Source organism: Peromyscus californicus, unplaced genomic scaffold (assembly GCF_007827085.1).
Source record: "Peromyscus californicus insignis strain IS unplaced genomic scaffold, ASM782708v3 Scaffold_4__1_contigs__length_199733344, whole genome shotgun sequence".
Classification (NCBI taxonomy): domain Eukaryota; kingdom Metazoa; phylum Chordata; class Mammalia; order Rodentia; family Cricetidae; genus Peromyscus; species Peromyscus californicus.
In genome coordinates this window covers 58,812,561-58,827,930 of record NW_026294562.1, presented here as the reverse complement: position 1 = coordinate 58,827,930, position 15,370 = coordinate 58,812,561, and the positions used below count along the sequence as shown (strand labels likewise).

Genomic DNA, 15,370 nt, shown 5'->3' with positions numbered 1-15,370 from the left:
CCCTGTCTCTTCCCCATTCACTGCTGGGGTTACAGGCATGTGTGGCCCCTTGGGCCTTTACATGGGTGCTGGGGATCTGAACTCAGGTCTGCCCCCCCCCCCATATGCTGTGTTCTGTCCCTGTGTGTCAGGACACATTCCTTTCCTCTACTAGGCTGTTTTCCAGTTTTCTCCTGGTGAGTCTGGACTTCATCCTGATGAGGTCCCCACTCAGTATTTGTCTTGGTGTTCTCAGGCCTCTGCTGTACAGAGCTGTCAGCCCAGAGTGGAAAGAATATCCTATCTTGTACCATTGAAAAGGCCACTTGTGTCTGTGACCGCCAGCCTTCCCTGGGTGACGCTGCATGACAAGCATCCCACAGTCTCAGGCATGGAACAGCAAAGACAGTTCACATTCTTGCCAAACGCCTGTCCCATCTGCACACTGTCCCTGGGAGTCCCTGGATTGAAAGCAGTGATGTCCCTCATGTGGGCTCTGTGCTCATGGGCAACTGTCCCACAGTGCTCTTGGGATGTTGTACATGTAATGGAATGCCACTGTGACTTTGACACTGGCTATAACTAATGACTGAGGTCCACCAAGAGCTGGAGAGTTGGCTCAGCGGTTAAGAGCACTTGCTACTCTTTCAAAGGGCCCAAGTTCGATTCCCAGTATCCATATCCAGTGGCATACAACAGCGTGCAACTCCAAGTCACAGGGGATCTGGTATCTTCTTCTGGACTCCGATGGCTCCCACACACATGTGGCATACACATAAGTACACTTTTTTAAATATTAGAAATAATTCTGTTGAATCAGAGAGCTGAGGAGTGTAATGTGAGCACACACACAGATGAGGAACACAGAAAACACCTGACAAATGACTCTCAGGACCTTCCAGGCCAAAGCCTGGGGCCTCTGCAGCAGGGCTCTGTGCCTTCTCCCAAAACTCACTACCCCTGACCTCAGAAAAAGGCTGCATTCCACACACAGGCTAAGGGTCACCTCATAGGACTGGTCAAGAGACCAGCTTGATGCTTAGACCAACCTGGGCCACATCTGGATGTCCCCACAGGTCGGAGGTGTACCCTAGCTTCTGAGACACCCCCTTACCAGGAATCCCACATGGCAAAGAGAAATGGTCAACTCTCCAGGGAGGAGGTGTGGTCACAGAATCTACGTCGGCACCGTTCCATGGTTGTCTGCTCCCTTGTGGTCGCTGCCTCCAGCCATTGGTACACCAGTGTACATGGCTGGTACATAAATGTATTGTCCAAGTCCTTGTGCCTTCAGCAATGGCAGGCTAAAGTGCATCAGTGTGGAAAAGACACAGATGGGCTTGTATGTTAGAAGTAAGGATGTGTGTTAAAAGTAAGAAGTTTGGGCCGGGCGGTGGTGGCTCACGCCTTTAATCCCAGCACTTGGGAGGCAGAGCCAGGCGGATCTCTGTGAGTTCGAGGTCAGCCTGGGCTACCAAGTGAGTTCCAGGACAGGCGCAAAGCTACACAGAGAAACCCTGTCTCGAAAAACCAAAAAAAAAAAAAAAAAAAAAGTAAGAAGTTTGGGGGCTCCAGCTGTGTTCTGTCTGTCTGTCCCTTTCGCTGCCCCTCCCTGGATCATGCTGTCTGCCTGTGTGTTTCGTCTCATAAAGCCAGGCCGCTCTGGGAGGCCTCAGAAGTGGCAATCACAGCAGCAGGGCAAGAACCTCACACCAGATCAGGTCGCAGGAGCTGCCACACCAGGGTCCCATGCCAACCACTAGTTCCCAGGGCTAGAGACGGTGGTGGCCTCAGCTGCCTATGTGGCTGGGATTGGGGAATACTGGACCCCTGGAGGATAAGGGAAGCCTGTAGCTGGCTCTGAGCAGCTCTACCAATTGTACCGAGGAGAGACAGCAGGGCCTCCTGCCTCCTTAGGAAGCAGAGAGAAGCAGAGCTGCAGCCACGGCCCAGGTGGTGATGTGTCAGGTTCAGCCGCGTGGTGCTTCCCTGAAGAACCAAGCAGGAATACGAGTCCCAGTGTGCATCTGTCCTGGCCATTGTCCTGCATGCACCTCTGGCCTCCTTCTGCTCCCCTGACTGTTTGGGCATGTCTTACTTGTACCCTACATCTGCACCTATGCATCCTATGAGCTTCTAGAAAGGTTGGCACACAGTGTATAGTGTACAGCTGGTGAATGTCAAACACTGGTTGTAGCATAAGGCAGCCACTGTCACGTGCAGGAAGGGTCCCAAGAACCATCCAGCCCACCCATCTATCCTAGCCCAAAACTGGGTGAAGGTGTGTCCACAGCATAGCCATCTGGGTTTAGACTGCTGGATTGGGGGCCCACACAGCCTCTCACGGGCTCTGTGACTTCAGAAGGCCTATAAAAGGCAGAAGTTCTGAATCTAAGGTATGACATGTGATAGCTGCAGCCAAAGTGGAACACACTTCCTGCGTGCCCAACTGGCCTCACCTCCAACCACTCAGGTGCCTCCGTGTGAGTGGGACCGGTGCTGTCCCCACATCACACATGAAAGGACAAGACACGCAGCCAGTCGGTGACAGCTGACCTTGGAATGCCAACAGTCTAGCTTTAGAATCTGGTCCCTCATCACCACACTGCTGCTTCTGTAAGGCGGAGCCAGGACATGGGTTGGCTGCTGGATGTTGTGTGAGGACCAAAGCAGGGGGGAGACCAGTGATGATGGTGCAGCTCTCCAGCCAAGCAGCTTGTCAGCAGAGGGCAGCTCAGCAAATCCCTACAGGGATGGGGGTGACTAGGAGATGATGGTGACGGTGGTGAGGATGGTGGGGGTGGTGATGATGGTGGTGATGATGGTGATGATGAGGGTTATGATTATGATGGTGATGATGCTCATCCACATGTATGTCTACACATACAAATACACATTTACCTGTGCTCATACGCTCAAATACACACCCACACGTGTATCTGTATACACATTCTTTTCTTACCTATATGCACATATAGGTCCACATGTATATACAATCACTTGTATAAACACACATACACATGAATGCATGCATGGCGTATACACTCCCGTGGACCTGTACACACATGTTTAGCCACACAGTCATGTGTGTGCATTTATACACATATGCATCTGTACTCACACACTTGCTCATATGAACACATGCACACACACACCTAATATAGTCACCGTAAGCCTGTACATACAAGCTCTCCCACACATGTATTTATATGTACATGCATATGTACTCATGCATGCATGAACATGTATACAGGAATGCATGAGCATGTACACAGGCATACATATACACACAAGCACATATGTGTACACACTGACACATGTGCACATGCACTCCACTACATATTCCCCTCTCTGCTCTTGGCCCTGTGCCCTCCAGCCCAGTCAAAACCCTGCCCACTCTCAGCACCCACTGGTTTCCTAGACAACCAGCACAGAACTACCACATGGGATGGAGAGAACCAGAGCAACTCAGCAATACGTGGAATGAGCAGTCTTCTGGCCCGTTGATGGCGATGCTTTGCAACTCACTTACCCTTTCTAGCCCTGGCATACATGTGACCTGAGCATGAATGTCCCAGAGATAGTCAGACATCCATGTGTCCCTCCACAGTGATCTGAGCCCTGGGCACCTCCCCCAATCATAGAAGGCCAACATACCTGAGCTCCTTCACCTGGCCCCCGGGGTCCTGGTCACCTGTCACTTGGGTCTCTTTCTAATCCCTGCCCTTAGGTCACAAGGTCTGGCCTTTGTGGTCCCTGCACAGGGTCACATCTGGGCACCTTTGCTCTTGACATGAAGTGTGATGCAGGTGTGCACAGCTTGGCTGGACCAGTCCCCAGCACAGCCAGCGCTCCATGCTTATGAGTACTGACTCCAGTGCCCTGGACTGGGGTTATTTGCATGATGGGGCCTTTGGTTAGTTCAGCAAGCCCTGATGAATGGGGAAGCCATGGCTGGAACTGACTGCATAATTTAGTGATGCTTAGAAAAACTTGTGGATCCAAAGTCTAAAATCAAGGGCTGTATCTGGTGAAAAGCCCTCCCACTCCTGGAACTCTGCCTTACCCACAGGTGGCACAGGGTAGCAAGTGGTGAGGCTGGGCAAGCTGCTAGCTCAGGTCTCCCTTTTTATTCTTAGGAAGCCACTTAACATCTCATGAGGGCCCCACCCTCATGACCTCACGTAACTCTTATCTGCCCTAGACCATAAGTCAGGAGGACAATTCAGAGAAACAAGGTAATGCCCTGTCCTGGAGTCCTGAGGACAGGACAGGATATGTCCCTGAGCCAGCCTTCAGGCAGAGAAGGAAGGTACTGGTTTTGGTGCTGATTTGAGCCTGGGTGACATGGAGTGGGCATGCGATTTGGTCTTGGTGATGGCATCCATCAAATCCACCCAGTCACCCCTCCCTCCCTGTGAACAGATGCTCACAGGTCATGCAGGAGTGGGACAGGGCTGTTGGAATTCAGGCAGTGACAGTATGGGAGTCACTGGCGTAAACAGAGTGGTGGCCCATTCACTGTCTTACGTCTGCAGTCCAGCATGTTCCCTCCTAGTCTGTCCTCTGTACACACAGTGTATTCTAGTTGCATTCCGTTGCTGTGATAAAACTATTACCAAAAGCAACTGGCAGGGGGAGTATTTCATTTTAAACTTGCAGGTCACCATGCATCACTGAGGGAAGTCAGGGCAGGAACTCAAGGCAAAGACCGGGAGCCAGGCTTCTCGCTATTCCATGCAGCGTTACCTCTGACCAGAGAACTCACTCACAGCCAAGGCATTGCAGCAGAAACCCTGGAGGAAGCTGCCTGTTTACTCACTCTTAGATTCATGCTCAGCCAGCTTTCTTATACAAACCAGGACCACCTGCCCAGGAAACGGTGTTGCCCATGGTGGGCTGGGCCCTCCTACACCAGTTAAGACAACCAAGACAATCCCTTACAGACATGTCCACAGACCAACCTGGTAAGGACGATTCCTCAACTAAGGCTCTTGCAGGTGATTCTAGGCTGTGCCACATCGATGGTTAATGTTAAATCTGAGTGACAAATTTATATTCCTGACAACTTCACTTTGGGCCATCAGTTTACCATTTGATAAGAGTGTGTTTCCTAAAACTTAAATTGCTTTTTTGTTGTTGTTGTTTGCAAAATGCCATTGCTTTCGGCTTTCATTGTGAGGGGATGTTCTGACAGTTGTTGACACATTTTTGTTGATGGCTTCATGCTGTGTGGCTTCAATACTAGACCAAGTAGTGGCTGATCAGAGATGTAATGTACACAGCCTGACATTTAAGCTACCAAGATGCCTTCAACTTTAACTTAAATAAGAGAGTGCCCCTGTGAGGGGGCCCACAGTCCAGAGCAGGCCTTCAAAGGATAACATGAGCACTGTAAAGGGGCCGCCGAGCTGCGTGTGCACCCCTAACTGGGTTTCCATGGTGGCATTTGACTGGGTACCCCAGTGGGGCCTGCTACACAGAAGCCCTTGGTGAGTGTCCATGAAGAGAGCGGTGACAATGTCATGGCTGAAGGAGGCGTAGTAAGCAGGAGCCTTGGGTGTTTGTGACAGGGGAGCGGGTGGAAGGTGTGGAGACACAAGTGTGAGCCAGTCCTGGGACCCCTGCTGCCCTGCCTGTCAGTGAAGGAAGGGCAGCAGGAGCTGCTGGAACAAAGAAGCCCCAAAGTGCGACCCAGTGTGACAGAAGTTTGATTATCCCCCCTCATGTAGCGTACAATGTATAATTGCGCCCACTGTGACACACAGAGGCCCAGGCTGTGTGTGTGTGTGTGTGTGTGTGTGTGTGTGTGTGTGTGTGTGTGTGTGTGTGTGTGTGTTCATGTGGAGGTCATAGGTCAATATCTAGTGTCTTCCTCAGTCACTCTCCACCTCCTTTTTTGAAGCAAGGTCTCTCATTGACCCCGGAGCTTTCTAATTAGGCCTGGCTAGTTAGTGAGAGCACCAGGACTCACCCACCTCCCGTGCCTCTGTGCAGGATCTGCACACCCTTATGCCCGGCTTTTTACACGGTGCTGGGAACTGATCTCAGTTTCTAATGCAGACACGTAGGTACCAACTGAGCCTGGGGCCTCTGCGTGCCATCTGTGGTTGCCCTAACCTCTGGGCTTGAGACTTGAACTGGCAGACAGTGAAAGAGAGGAACAGCAGAGGGGCGTAAGATCCCAGCGTGGGAACACCCCAATCCTAGAGAAGAACTAATCACTCAGCCACATCCACAGCGCAGGGGCAGCTGGGAAATGCAGTTCTAGCTCCTGCCTCAGGCATGCCTCCTTACACCCCAGGAGGGCATTCCTCATTCTGTAAGAAATGGGTGGTTCCCCCCCACACACCTGTAAGAAGTGGGGTGGTTCCCCACCCCTCTGTAAGAAGTGGGGCGCTCTGTCTCTGCCTCTAAGCATGTAAGGACCCGGAACCTCTCTCAGAAACCTGCACTGGGAGGGGTGAATTAAAAAAAAAAAAATGTTGACCTTGGAATGAGAGAGGGGAGGGACTGGAAAGAGGCTCACCTGCTCAGGCTTTTTGTTCAAGCCGCTTGCTCAGCTTTTCCCGAAGTTCCACAGGACCTCAGAAGGAGGCGGGGCGGGGCGGGGAATCTTGTCTGTGAGGGGAATACCTTGAGGTTCACTGTGCGCTGTGCTGCTTCCAGCATTTGTATTTTCACAGTCGTCCCCCCCCCCCAGCCCTGTGCCATCTGCTAATCTAATTACAATAGTCGTATCATTTCCCACCGATCTTACATCTGAATCTGCTGAGTCAGGGAAGCGAGGCTTAATTAGAAGCGTTAATCATGTGTGCTTAGTTTAGTCTTTTTTTTTTTTTTTAATGGAAAGCAACCATCATCAGGATACTAATCCTGATCATGTCTCTCTAGGATAAGGCCACCATCGGAGATTCCTGAGAAGGCCAGAGGCCTGCCAGCCTGGGTAGCATCATTTGGGCATGCAGGTCTAGCAGACTGCACATGAGGTGGCTGTCACTGTCCTGGCCTGAAGACTCATGGTCCCTGTTCTGAAGAGCCTCACTTACCCCTTCATGCGCAGGCACAAGATTCCACTTGCATTTTAGAGGGAGCTCTTTGCTCTGTGGTCAGCCCAGGGTTCACAGCATCCTCCCATTTTGCAGACTTGGGTCCCCAAATCATCCCCATCTCTCCAGGTGTGTCCCTGTGCAGAGTGGATGTCATCCTGCCTGGGGCAAGTCAGGGAGATTCAGCCTTTTGCCCATTCAGTGGGTGGGCTACTGTTTTTTGCTGAATAGTGTCTCTCTTCACTTTGCAGAAACCCGTGCGGACCGCAGCAAGAAGCTCTTCCGGCATTATACAGTGGGCTCCTATGACAGCTTCGATGCCGCCAGGTAAGGCACGCTTCCGCCTTCTGAGGAACTCCGGCCTGAGGAGTTCCTGCATGCCTGGGAGAGGGTGCCTTCTGTGCAGCTCTGGGACACCTTTGCTTTGCTGTCCCTGTGTCACCTCTGCTGAGGTCGTGGCCGCCACTGTTTTCAAGAGAACCTGTCACAGACAGGGCCTGCATGCAACTGCCTGTGGAGGAGCCCCCCCCCCCCCGCCCCCGCCCCGTGAGAGGGCAGCAGACTTTGAGGAGGAGGGCGGGAGGGCATTGTTGAGAGAAAGCAATGGAGATGGGAAAGGGGCAGAGTTGGGGACCAGAAGCACAGTGGTGGGCACCCTCCCACAAGTATTTAGACTATCCTGGCTCTGGGCTTCCACCTCACCTGTGTGTGTCCACATTCTTGTGGTGTCTCCTGCCAAGTGGAGTTTTGTTAAGGAAATCTTGTTCTTCTTAATGGGCAAGACCCCAAGTAGGCAGATGTTCTAGGCTCACTGGGTTGGGAGTTTGTGGAAAGCTGTGTGTTTCGCATGGTATGGCCACAGGGTACATGATGAACTCTTCCCACAGAAACCATGCCTGGGCAACAACTGTTGCAAGAACTTCTAGGTCTCTGTGTCCTGTCTCCCTAAGTCTGGGTGGGGCCAAATCTGGGACAGTGGCTCCACCAGCAGGCCAAGGTTGACATACAGCTTTTCTGTTCAGGCCACTGTTCCCTTTGCCTCCATCAGCTGCAATGGTTCTGAGCATCCTGGGTGTGACGTTGTCTCTCCCTTTCTCTGTCACAAGCCACAGTTCCCTACACAGTTCTGATGCCACACTGAGACAGAGGTCTATGGGAATGCCTGGTCTGAGGCAGGTTCATCCTGGGTGTAGGGATCCGGGAAGCATGTGTGACTTGGGAAGGGAAAAGTTGTACAGGTACATGACTATCCCCCACAAGGACCCTCTACCCAGGCCTGTTGGGCAGCCAGCCATGAAGCCAAGAGGCTGAGAGGCTATCAGGTAGATCCTATCTGAGGAGGGCCATCTCAGGAGGGTCCAGCACCCTGCACTTGTCCCTACTCTAGGGGATCTAGAGGTCAGTTTTTACCTGTTCCCATAACTTCTGTCTCTTGTTGAGGGTCCTACTGAGACTGTTGTTGAGACAAGAATCCCCGGTGTGTGCTTTGCCATTTTGAGGTGCCGAGTTCAGCCTGGTTAGCACATTGACAAGAACCACCTCTGACTGGTTCTGAAACCTCTCTACTGCAAGGGAAGTCCCCCCGCCCCGCCAGCAGCCATTCCCATGGATCCCTCCACATGGCTATTGGCAGTCCTTTGTCTTCCGTCTGTGGCTCAACCCACTGGAGTTTCATGTAAACCAACTGTTCATACAGATGCTGGGAGTTTCCCCGTTGGTGGATGCTTGGGTGATATCCGCCATGATGAACGCTGTGCCGTGGGCAATCCTGTCTGAATGTGTTTTCAGTTCTCTGAGTCGTGTGCCGAGGAACACAGCTGCTGTCTGATTTGGTATTAATGATGACCTGTCCTCTACCACTCTCAAAAACAAGATGGTCTGGGCTGGAGGTGGTGGCACTTGCCTGTAATCCCAGCATTCTGGAGGCTGAGACAGGAGGCTGATGAGTTCAGCGCCAGCCTGAGCTACTTAGTGAGACAGTCTCAACAGGAAAGAGGGGAAAGAACACCAACAGGAGTCCCATGCCCCGCCCCCCCATCCCTCTCCATTGTCTCCAGCCCTTTTTATTGTTTGTCGCCATGGCTACTTGAAGGGCTGCCCAGGCGCAGAGCAGTAGCCCCTGTGGGGGAAAAAAAACCCTAAGATGTAAGGCGTCAAGCAGTGGCCACTCTCAGTTTGTGCCATTGACGGAGCATGTCTGGGGCACAGAGCCATGGACAAGTGGTCCTGAGTGTACACATCTGGACCACCTGAGGTCAAGGTGGTTCTACCCACAGTGGCCTGGGGTGAAGGGGCCTGTGAGGAGAAGCTTTGGTGAAGATAGAATCCTTGCTGCCCAAAGCATCACTGGGAGGGAAAACACTGTTCCTGTGACTGACCAAAGACCACCGAGCTTGCTCATACAGATGCAGGCAATGGGAAGGGAGCTGGCTTTGACCACAGAAGGGACCTGCAAGGCAGGTAGAACCAGGAGTTTGTGGGTGGAGAGACAGAACTCCAACGGCCACGTGGGGGGTGTTGGGGGAAGCATTAGAAGGACAGGCTAGCCATCACTCATTTGATTGAGCAGGCAGAAACCATCTGGGGTGGGGGGGATGGGCAGCTGCAGTGCAGTGCATTCATCAGCTCATTAGGAAGGGCCAAAAGCACAGCAGAAACCCAGCCACCACACCGCCCCACTGGCCAATTAGCCACTCTGGGCGGCGTGGCTGTGGTCTGTGCAGGCACCAACGGCTGAGACTGCCTTGCTGCAGATGCTAATGTAATTAAAGAAAATGGGATGGGAAGGGAGGCTTAATGGAGACATTTTCTGAATCAGTTGAGAGCTTTCTCCCCTTCCCACCCCTTCATGTGTCATGTTAGCCCAGAGGCTCAGCGCTGACGAGATGAACAGTTAAAACCAACCCAGGCATTAGCACGTGTGTCCAGTTGCTCCACCTGATTCCTGCCTCAGGATTCTCTTCCACCTGCAGGGGGAACATGAGAGGGATTTAGAAATAGACACAGCAGTCAGAATCAGACAGCCGAGGTCCTGGGGCCACCCCTGTGCAGGACGTTGCAGGTATCAGAGGGTCAGTGTTAAAGGTACATCTCAACATGAGGTGACAGCTGCAAGTCCTCATTCCTCATTAATCAGGTCCCAGCCTCATTAGCATAGGACGCCAAGAGGAGATACCTGGGTGGTCAGAGGAACCCCAGGGGTTGTTACACACTGAACAGGTTCCATTCATCCACCCATTTTTCCTACCACCCATCCACTCATGTATTCATCTGTACATACATACATACATACATATACACACACCTATTCATCCATCCACTCTTCATGCAGCTATCTACCCACCCACTTGTGCATCAGTCTAATGACCTGTTTGCTCATCCATCCATCTACCCATCTATTTATCCATCCATCTTCATTTCCATTCATCTATCCCTACATCCACTCACCCTTCCACTCTTCCATCCACTGAGTCATCATATTCTTCTACCTATGCACCCATCCATGAGTCTGTCCATCTGACCATACCTTCATCTGCCCATCCATCATCCATCCACCCATCTACCCATCTATCCCTCTATCTACCCATCCATCAACTCACCCATTCATTCATCCATTTACTCCCTCCAGCCCTTCATCAGTCCATCTTTCTATCCAACCATAACTAGTCATCATTCGTCTACCTACCCACATTCATCCTTCCCATCTACCCTACTTATCTCTCCATCTGTTTAACCAGTAGCTACCAAGACTTGTTGATTCTGAGAGTTAAAGATTATGAGGTCATGTGTGGGTTGATGGCTCAGTGGATAAAACACTTGCCAGGTCGTGTGAGGACTGGAGTTCTGATCCTCAGAATGCACGTAAAAAAATACTCGACAGGCACCAGGGTTGCCTGTAATCCTAACACTCAGGAATGGAGATGGGATTCCCTACAATAAGATGACTCATAGATCAAGAGACCCTGCCCCAATAAATAAATTGAGAGAGATAGCCAATGTCAACTTTGAGCCTCCACATGTACATATACATGTACATGTTCACCCACCCATACATTCACCAACACACATATAAACATGCATAGACATGCATACATACACATATAAATGCACACACACAAACAAAAAGATTTTGAGGTCAACAAGAGAAACAGTCTTAGATCTCCTGTAGATGGTGAAGGCAAACAATAAAGTCACTCAATACACCAGAGAGTTGCCCTGGGTGGTTAGTCAGTGCCACTGAGCAGACCAGCATCCCCGAGCCCCAGAGCAAGCTGTGTGAGGCCAGAGCAAATGTCCCTGAGGACAAACTTGAGGTGACTCCCAAAGGCTGAGGGGGAGCCAGCCATCTAAACAGGACTCAGCAACTGCAAAAACAGAGAGGTGAGCAGAGAATGTGAGATGGTGAGGAGCAAGGAACACACAGAGGATGATGGCCTAGGAGCCCCAGGCTTTGGGGGGGTCATCATCACACTTAGTGGGGCGTATGACCTGGCCAAGAGGAGACAAAGCAGAGGAAATAATGGAGACTGCCCTGTCATCTAGGCTGATGTGTGCACTGGCAGAGGTGGGGACAGGGTAGGTGACATTGTAATGTATGGAGCCCTGGGTGTGAGTGAGGGAGAGCAAGGTGGATCCACTACCCACCCTCTCTGAGGTTTGCCAGGGAGGAGTTGAGGAGGCAGTAGGTGGGCACCAGACCTGGAACTAGCTGGCAGCAAGGTCCTCGTGGTCCCCACCACATAGCCACAGCTACACAGCCAGTGGCCAGCCTGCTTGGAAGGAGCACCTTCATGAATGCATGCCAGGGCAAGCCACTTTCATTACCACTCCTGAGGAAAACCAATTTCCTCCTGGAGATTGATCTAGGAGAGCGGAAGATTGCACCTCTTCAACAGGTGCTACCCAGAGTTACTTATTTTCACGGCTTTCAAGTATCATTTGTACATTTTTGAATTGGTAATAGAAAAGACGCACTTGGTAAAAGATTCAAAATGTTTAGGAGATAATAGGGTGCGAAGAACGGGTCCCTTCCCCCTCCATCCCACCCAGCTCCAGAATTCTTCCCAGACAGCATCTCCCTTGCTGGATTCCTGAGGCTCTTTCTAGAGAAGGACTCTGTCTATATGATACTGTAAGAAGCCTCTGTGTGGAGAGAGAGGTATACTCTGTACATGTTCATGTGTGTGAACATGTGTGTACAGGGGTTGGGGACACAAGTACATGTGTAGTCATGCATGTGGAAGCCAAGGGTCGATGTTCAAAATCTTTGTCACCATCCACCTTATTTTTAAATTTTTTAAAGATTTATTTTATTTAATTGTGTGTGTGTGCGTGTGTGTGTGTGTGTGTGTGTGTGTGTGTGTGTGTGTGTGTGCCCCTGCCACTTGTATGTAGGCCTATGGAAGCCAGAAGAGGGCATCAGAGTCCCTGGATTTACAGGTAGTTGTGACCTACCTGACAGAGGTGCTGGGAATGGAACTCGGGTCCCCTGGAAGCAAGTGCTCTTAACCTCTGAGCCATCTCTCTAGCCCTGAGATTTATTTTCCTTTATTCATGTGTATGGGGGTATCTGGATGTGTGGATATGCACATGTGTGTAAGTGCCCTCAGAGGCCAGAAGAGGGCATCAGGTGCCCTGGAGCTCGAGTTACAGGCAGTTGTGAACCACTCAACTGGGACTGGGATCTGAACTCTGATCCCTCGCAAGAGCAGCACATGCTTTTAACACTTTGGTTCTCAACCTTCCTACTGCTGTGACCCTTTAATACATTTCCTCATATTGTGACCCCTAACCACAAAATTATTTTCATTTTCTACTTCATAACTGTGAGTTTGCTACTGTTATGAATCATAATGTAAATATCAGATATGCAGGTTATTTGACATCCCGCCCATAGGTTAAGAACCACTGTCTTGATGGCTGAACCATCTCTCCAGCCCCCACCTCCTTATTTTTTGCAACAGAATCTCTCACCAATCCAGGATTCACCAATTCAGTTATTGGATGGCCAGTGTGCTCCAGTGAACCTTGTGTAAATTCGTCTCCCAGCACCGAGATTACAGGCTTTGCATGTGTATGGGGGATCTAGACTCGGGTCCTCATGGTTGTACGGCAAGTATTGCCTGAGTCATCTTCCCACTCTCCACAAAGCCTTTTTAAAGTTCTGGAAAAAGTAAACAGCCCCACATTCTCTCTCTAGCTGAATCACTATGTGACCTTGGACAGCTCCCCTCCCTCTCTGAGCCTTCAGAGTTGCTGTCTGCAAGACAAAAACTCACCCAACCTGTTCCGTCTCCAGTTCTGTTCATATTAAGAGTGAATGAGAAAATACATTGAGTGCTTGCAGCACCGAGAGGCATGTGCTACATAAATCCAGAGGGCCATGAGCTGTAAGCAGTGCTTGTGGGTAGCTGGCTTTCCTTCGGAACCCCCCACTTTTTGTGTCTAGAAGTAAGTGGTAAGAAACAGTGATTGCCCCATTCTTCTTCCACCATTATTTGGTATGAGTTGTTGACTGACTCGAAGAAGAGGGAGCCGAGACTGAGTGTGGACACAGCAGATGCGGAGGGAAGCATCCTCAGTCTGCTCAATTTACACCTGGGTCTGGTGGTTCATAGTGGAGCTTGCATAGCTGCTGCTTAGGGGCGTTAGTTTGGGACTACAGAAGAGACTGTGCCTGAGTGAGGTCGACACCGAGTGTCTTCCTCAGCCACCTCTCCATTTTCTTCTTCTTTTTTTTTTTTTTTGGTTTTTCGAGACAGGGTTTCTTTGTGTAGCTTTGCGCCTTTCCTGGAACTCACTTGGTAGTCCAGGCTGGCCTCGAACTCACAGAGATCCGCCTGGCTCTGCCTCCCGAGTGCTGGCATTAAAGGCGTGCGCCACCACCGCCCGGCCCATTTTCTTCTTTGAGGCACCGTCTCTCACTGAACCCGGAGCTCTCTGATTCAGCTAGACTGGCTGGCTAGTGAGCCCCTGCTCTCCGCTTCCTAGTGCTGAAGTTGCAGTTATACGCTGCCACGCCCAGCTTTTACATGGGTGCTGGGAATCTGAACTCAGCTCCTCCGAGTGCACAGTGAGCATTCCACCCGATAAGCCAGCTCCTCGGGTTGGGGGTTCACTCTTGATGTCCTGTGTTTCTCTATTGGTGTTTTTCTGACGGTGTCTGGTGCTTTGGCAAATTTTTGCAACTGAGTGGGACGAGAGCCCCGAGAGCACCTATGAAGGGGGAGTTGGCACTGTCACCTGGCTGGCTCTTCTCTCATTCTCCCTGTGTGATACATATGAAGGGGACGGGTCTCCATGTGGATGAGCCGTTTCCCCAGGGAACACATCTCAGTCTGCACCTGTCATGGTCTCCCTCCCGGCTACTGTGCTCTGGGGTCTCCATCCTGATGGACAACCTGGAAGGCCTGGGTGCTCCTCTCCCTCCTCTTTCCCTCACTCAGTTCATAGCAAGAGTTGGGAAGGTCCTGCTCCCTCCCCTTGCCATGTCACCCAGCTCTTCATAGCCTTTCCACCGTCCGGCTCCCCAGGGACCCTTCCGCTCCTCCATTCTCCATGGACTCTCAGCTCCCTCCCTTCAGAAATCCCAAGCTGTGTGTATAAGAACAGCAACCAGTCCACTGGGGCAAACCACACAGACAGGGCTCTGGAATGGGAAGCAACCCTCCCCTCCCCAGCCTCATCTGCAGGCCTCTGCCGCCCACCCAGCCATTGTATTGACTTCCCTTCCTTAGTCCATTCATGGCTACCCCAACTTTACAGTAACCCCACCTCACTTCTTCATTTCATCATGAAACTGCCCTGACTGCTGGAGAGAACCTGGCTGCACAGTTCTGCCTGCCCACAAGTCTGAAGACATGTTGCTATTTCTCCTAATTGTCTGCTTTCGGATAATACTCCCAGACTCTTCTTTCACTTGATACTTTTTAAACAAAGACATAATTCAGCTATGACCATAACAACAGCAAAAGGAAGGAAGGAGGGTGTGGGGAGGGAGAGAAAGAAAGAGGAGGGAGGGAGAAGGGCAGCTAGAAACCACAGAAACACACAAATCACATGGGAAAGCCACAGTCCTAATAGTAAACATGGAATTACTTCCCTCTTTGCATTAACAGTTATATTTCATTAATGTAATATTTTATGTTTTCATCATATTTAAATCTTTTAGTTTTTATCAGTCTTGCTAAATAGTTCAAAACCAGTGGAAAATGCTAACTGGGACAATATGCATGTTTGCGACCACACCAAGAGCGGGGCTTGGATTCCAGTTCCTCCTACAGCCAGGAGAAGGGTCTTCCTGGACCCACAACCCAGCAGGCTCTTTGCCTTTCCTTCTTCCA

General features: G+C 50.9%; 1 protein-coding gene across 8 annotated transcripts in view; it reads left to right on the top strand.

Moving 5' to 3' along the window:
• Shank2 (SH3 and multiple ankyrin repeat domains 2) overlaps nt 1–15,370 on the top strand; it is a 445,086-nt gene that overhangs the window by 259,220 nt on the left and 170,496 nt on the right. For all 8 annotated transcript variants that reach the window (XM_052712831.1, XM_052712826.1, XM_052712828.1 and 5 more), the window contains one exon: nt 7,280–7,355. In XM_052712831.1, coding sequence (XP_052568791.1) covers nt 7,280–7,355 — 76 coding nt within the window. The remainder of the gene's footprint in view (nt 1–7,279; nt 7,356–15,370) is intronic.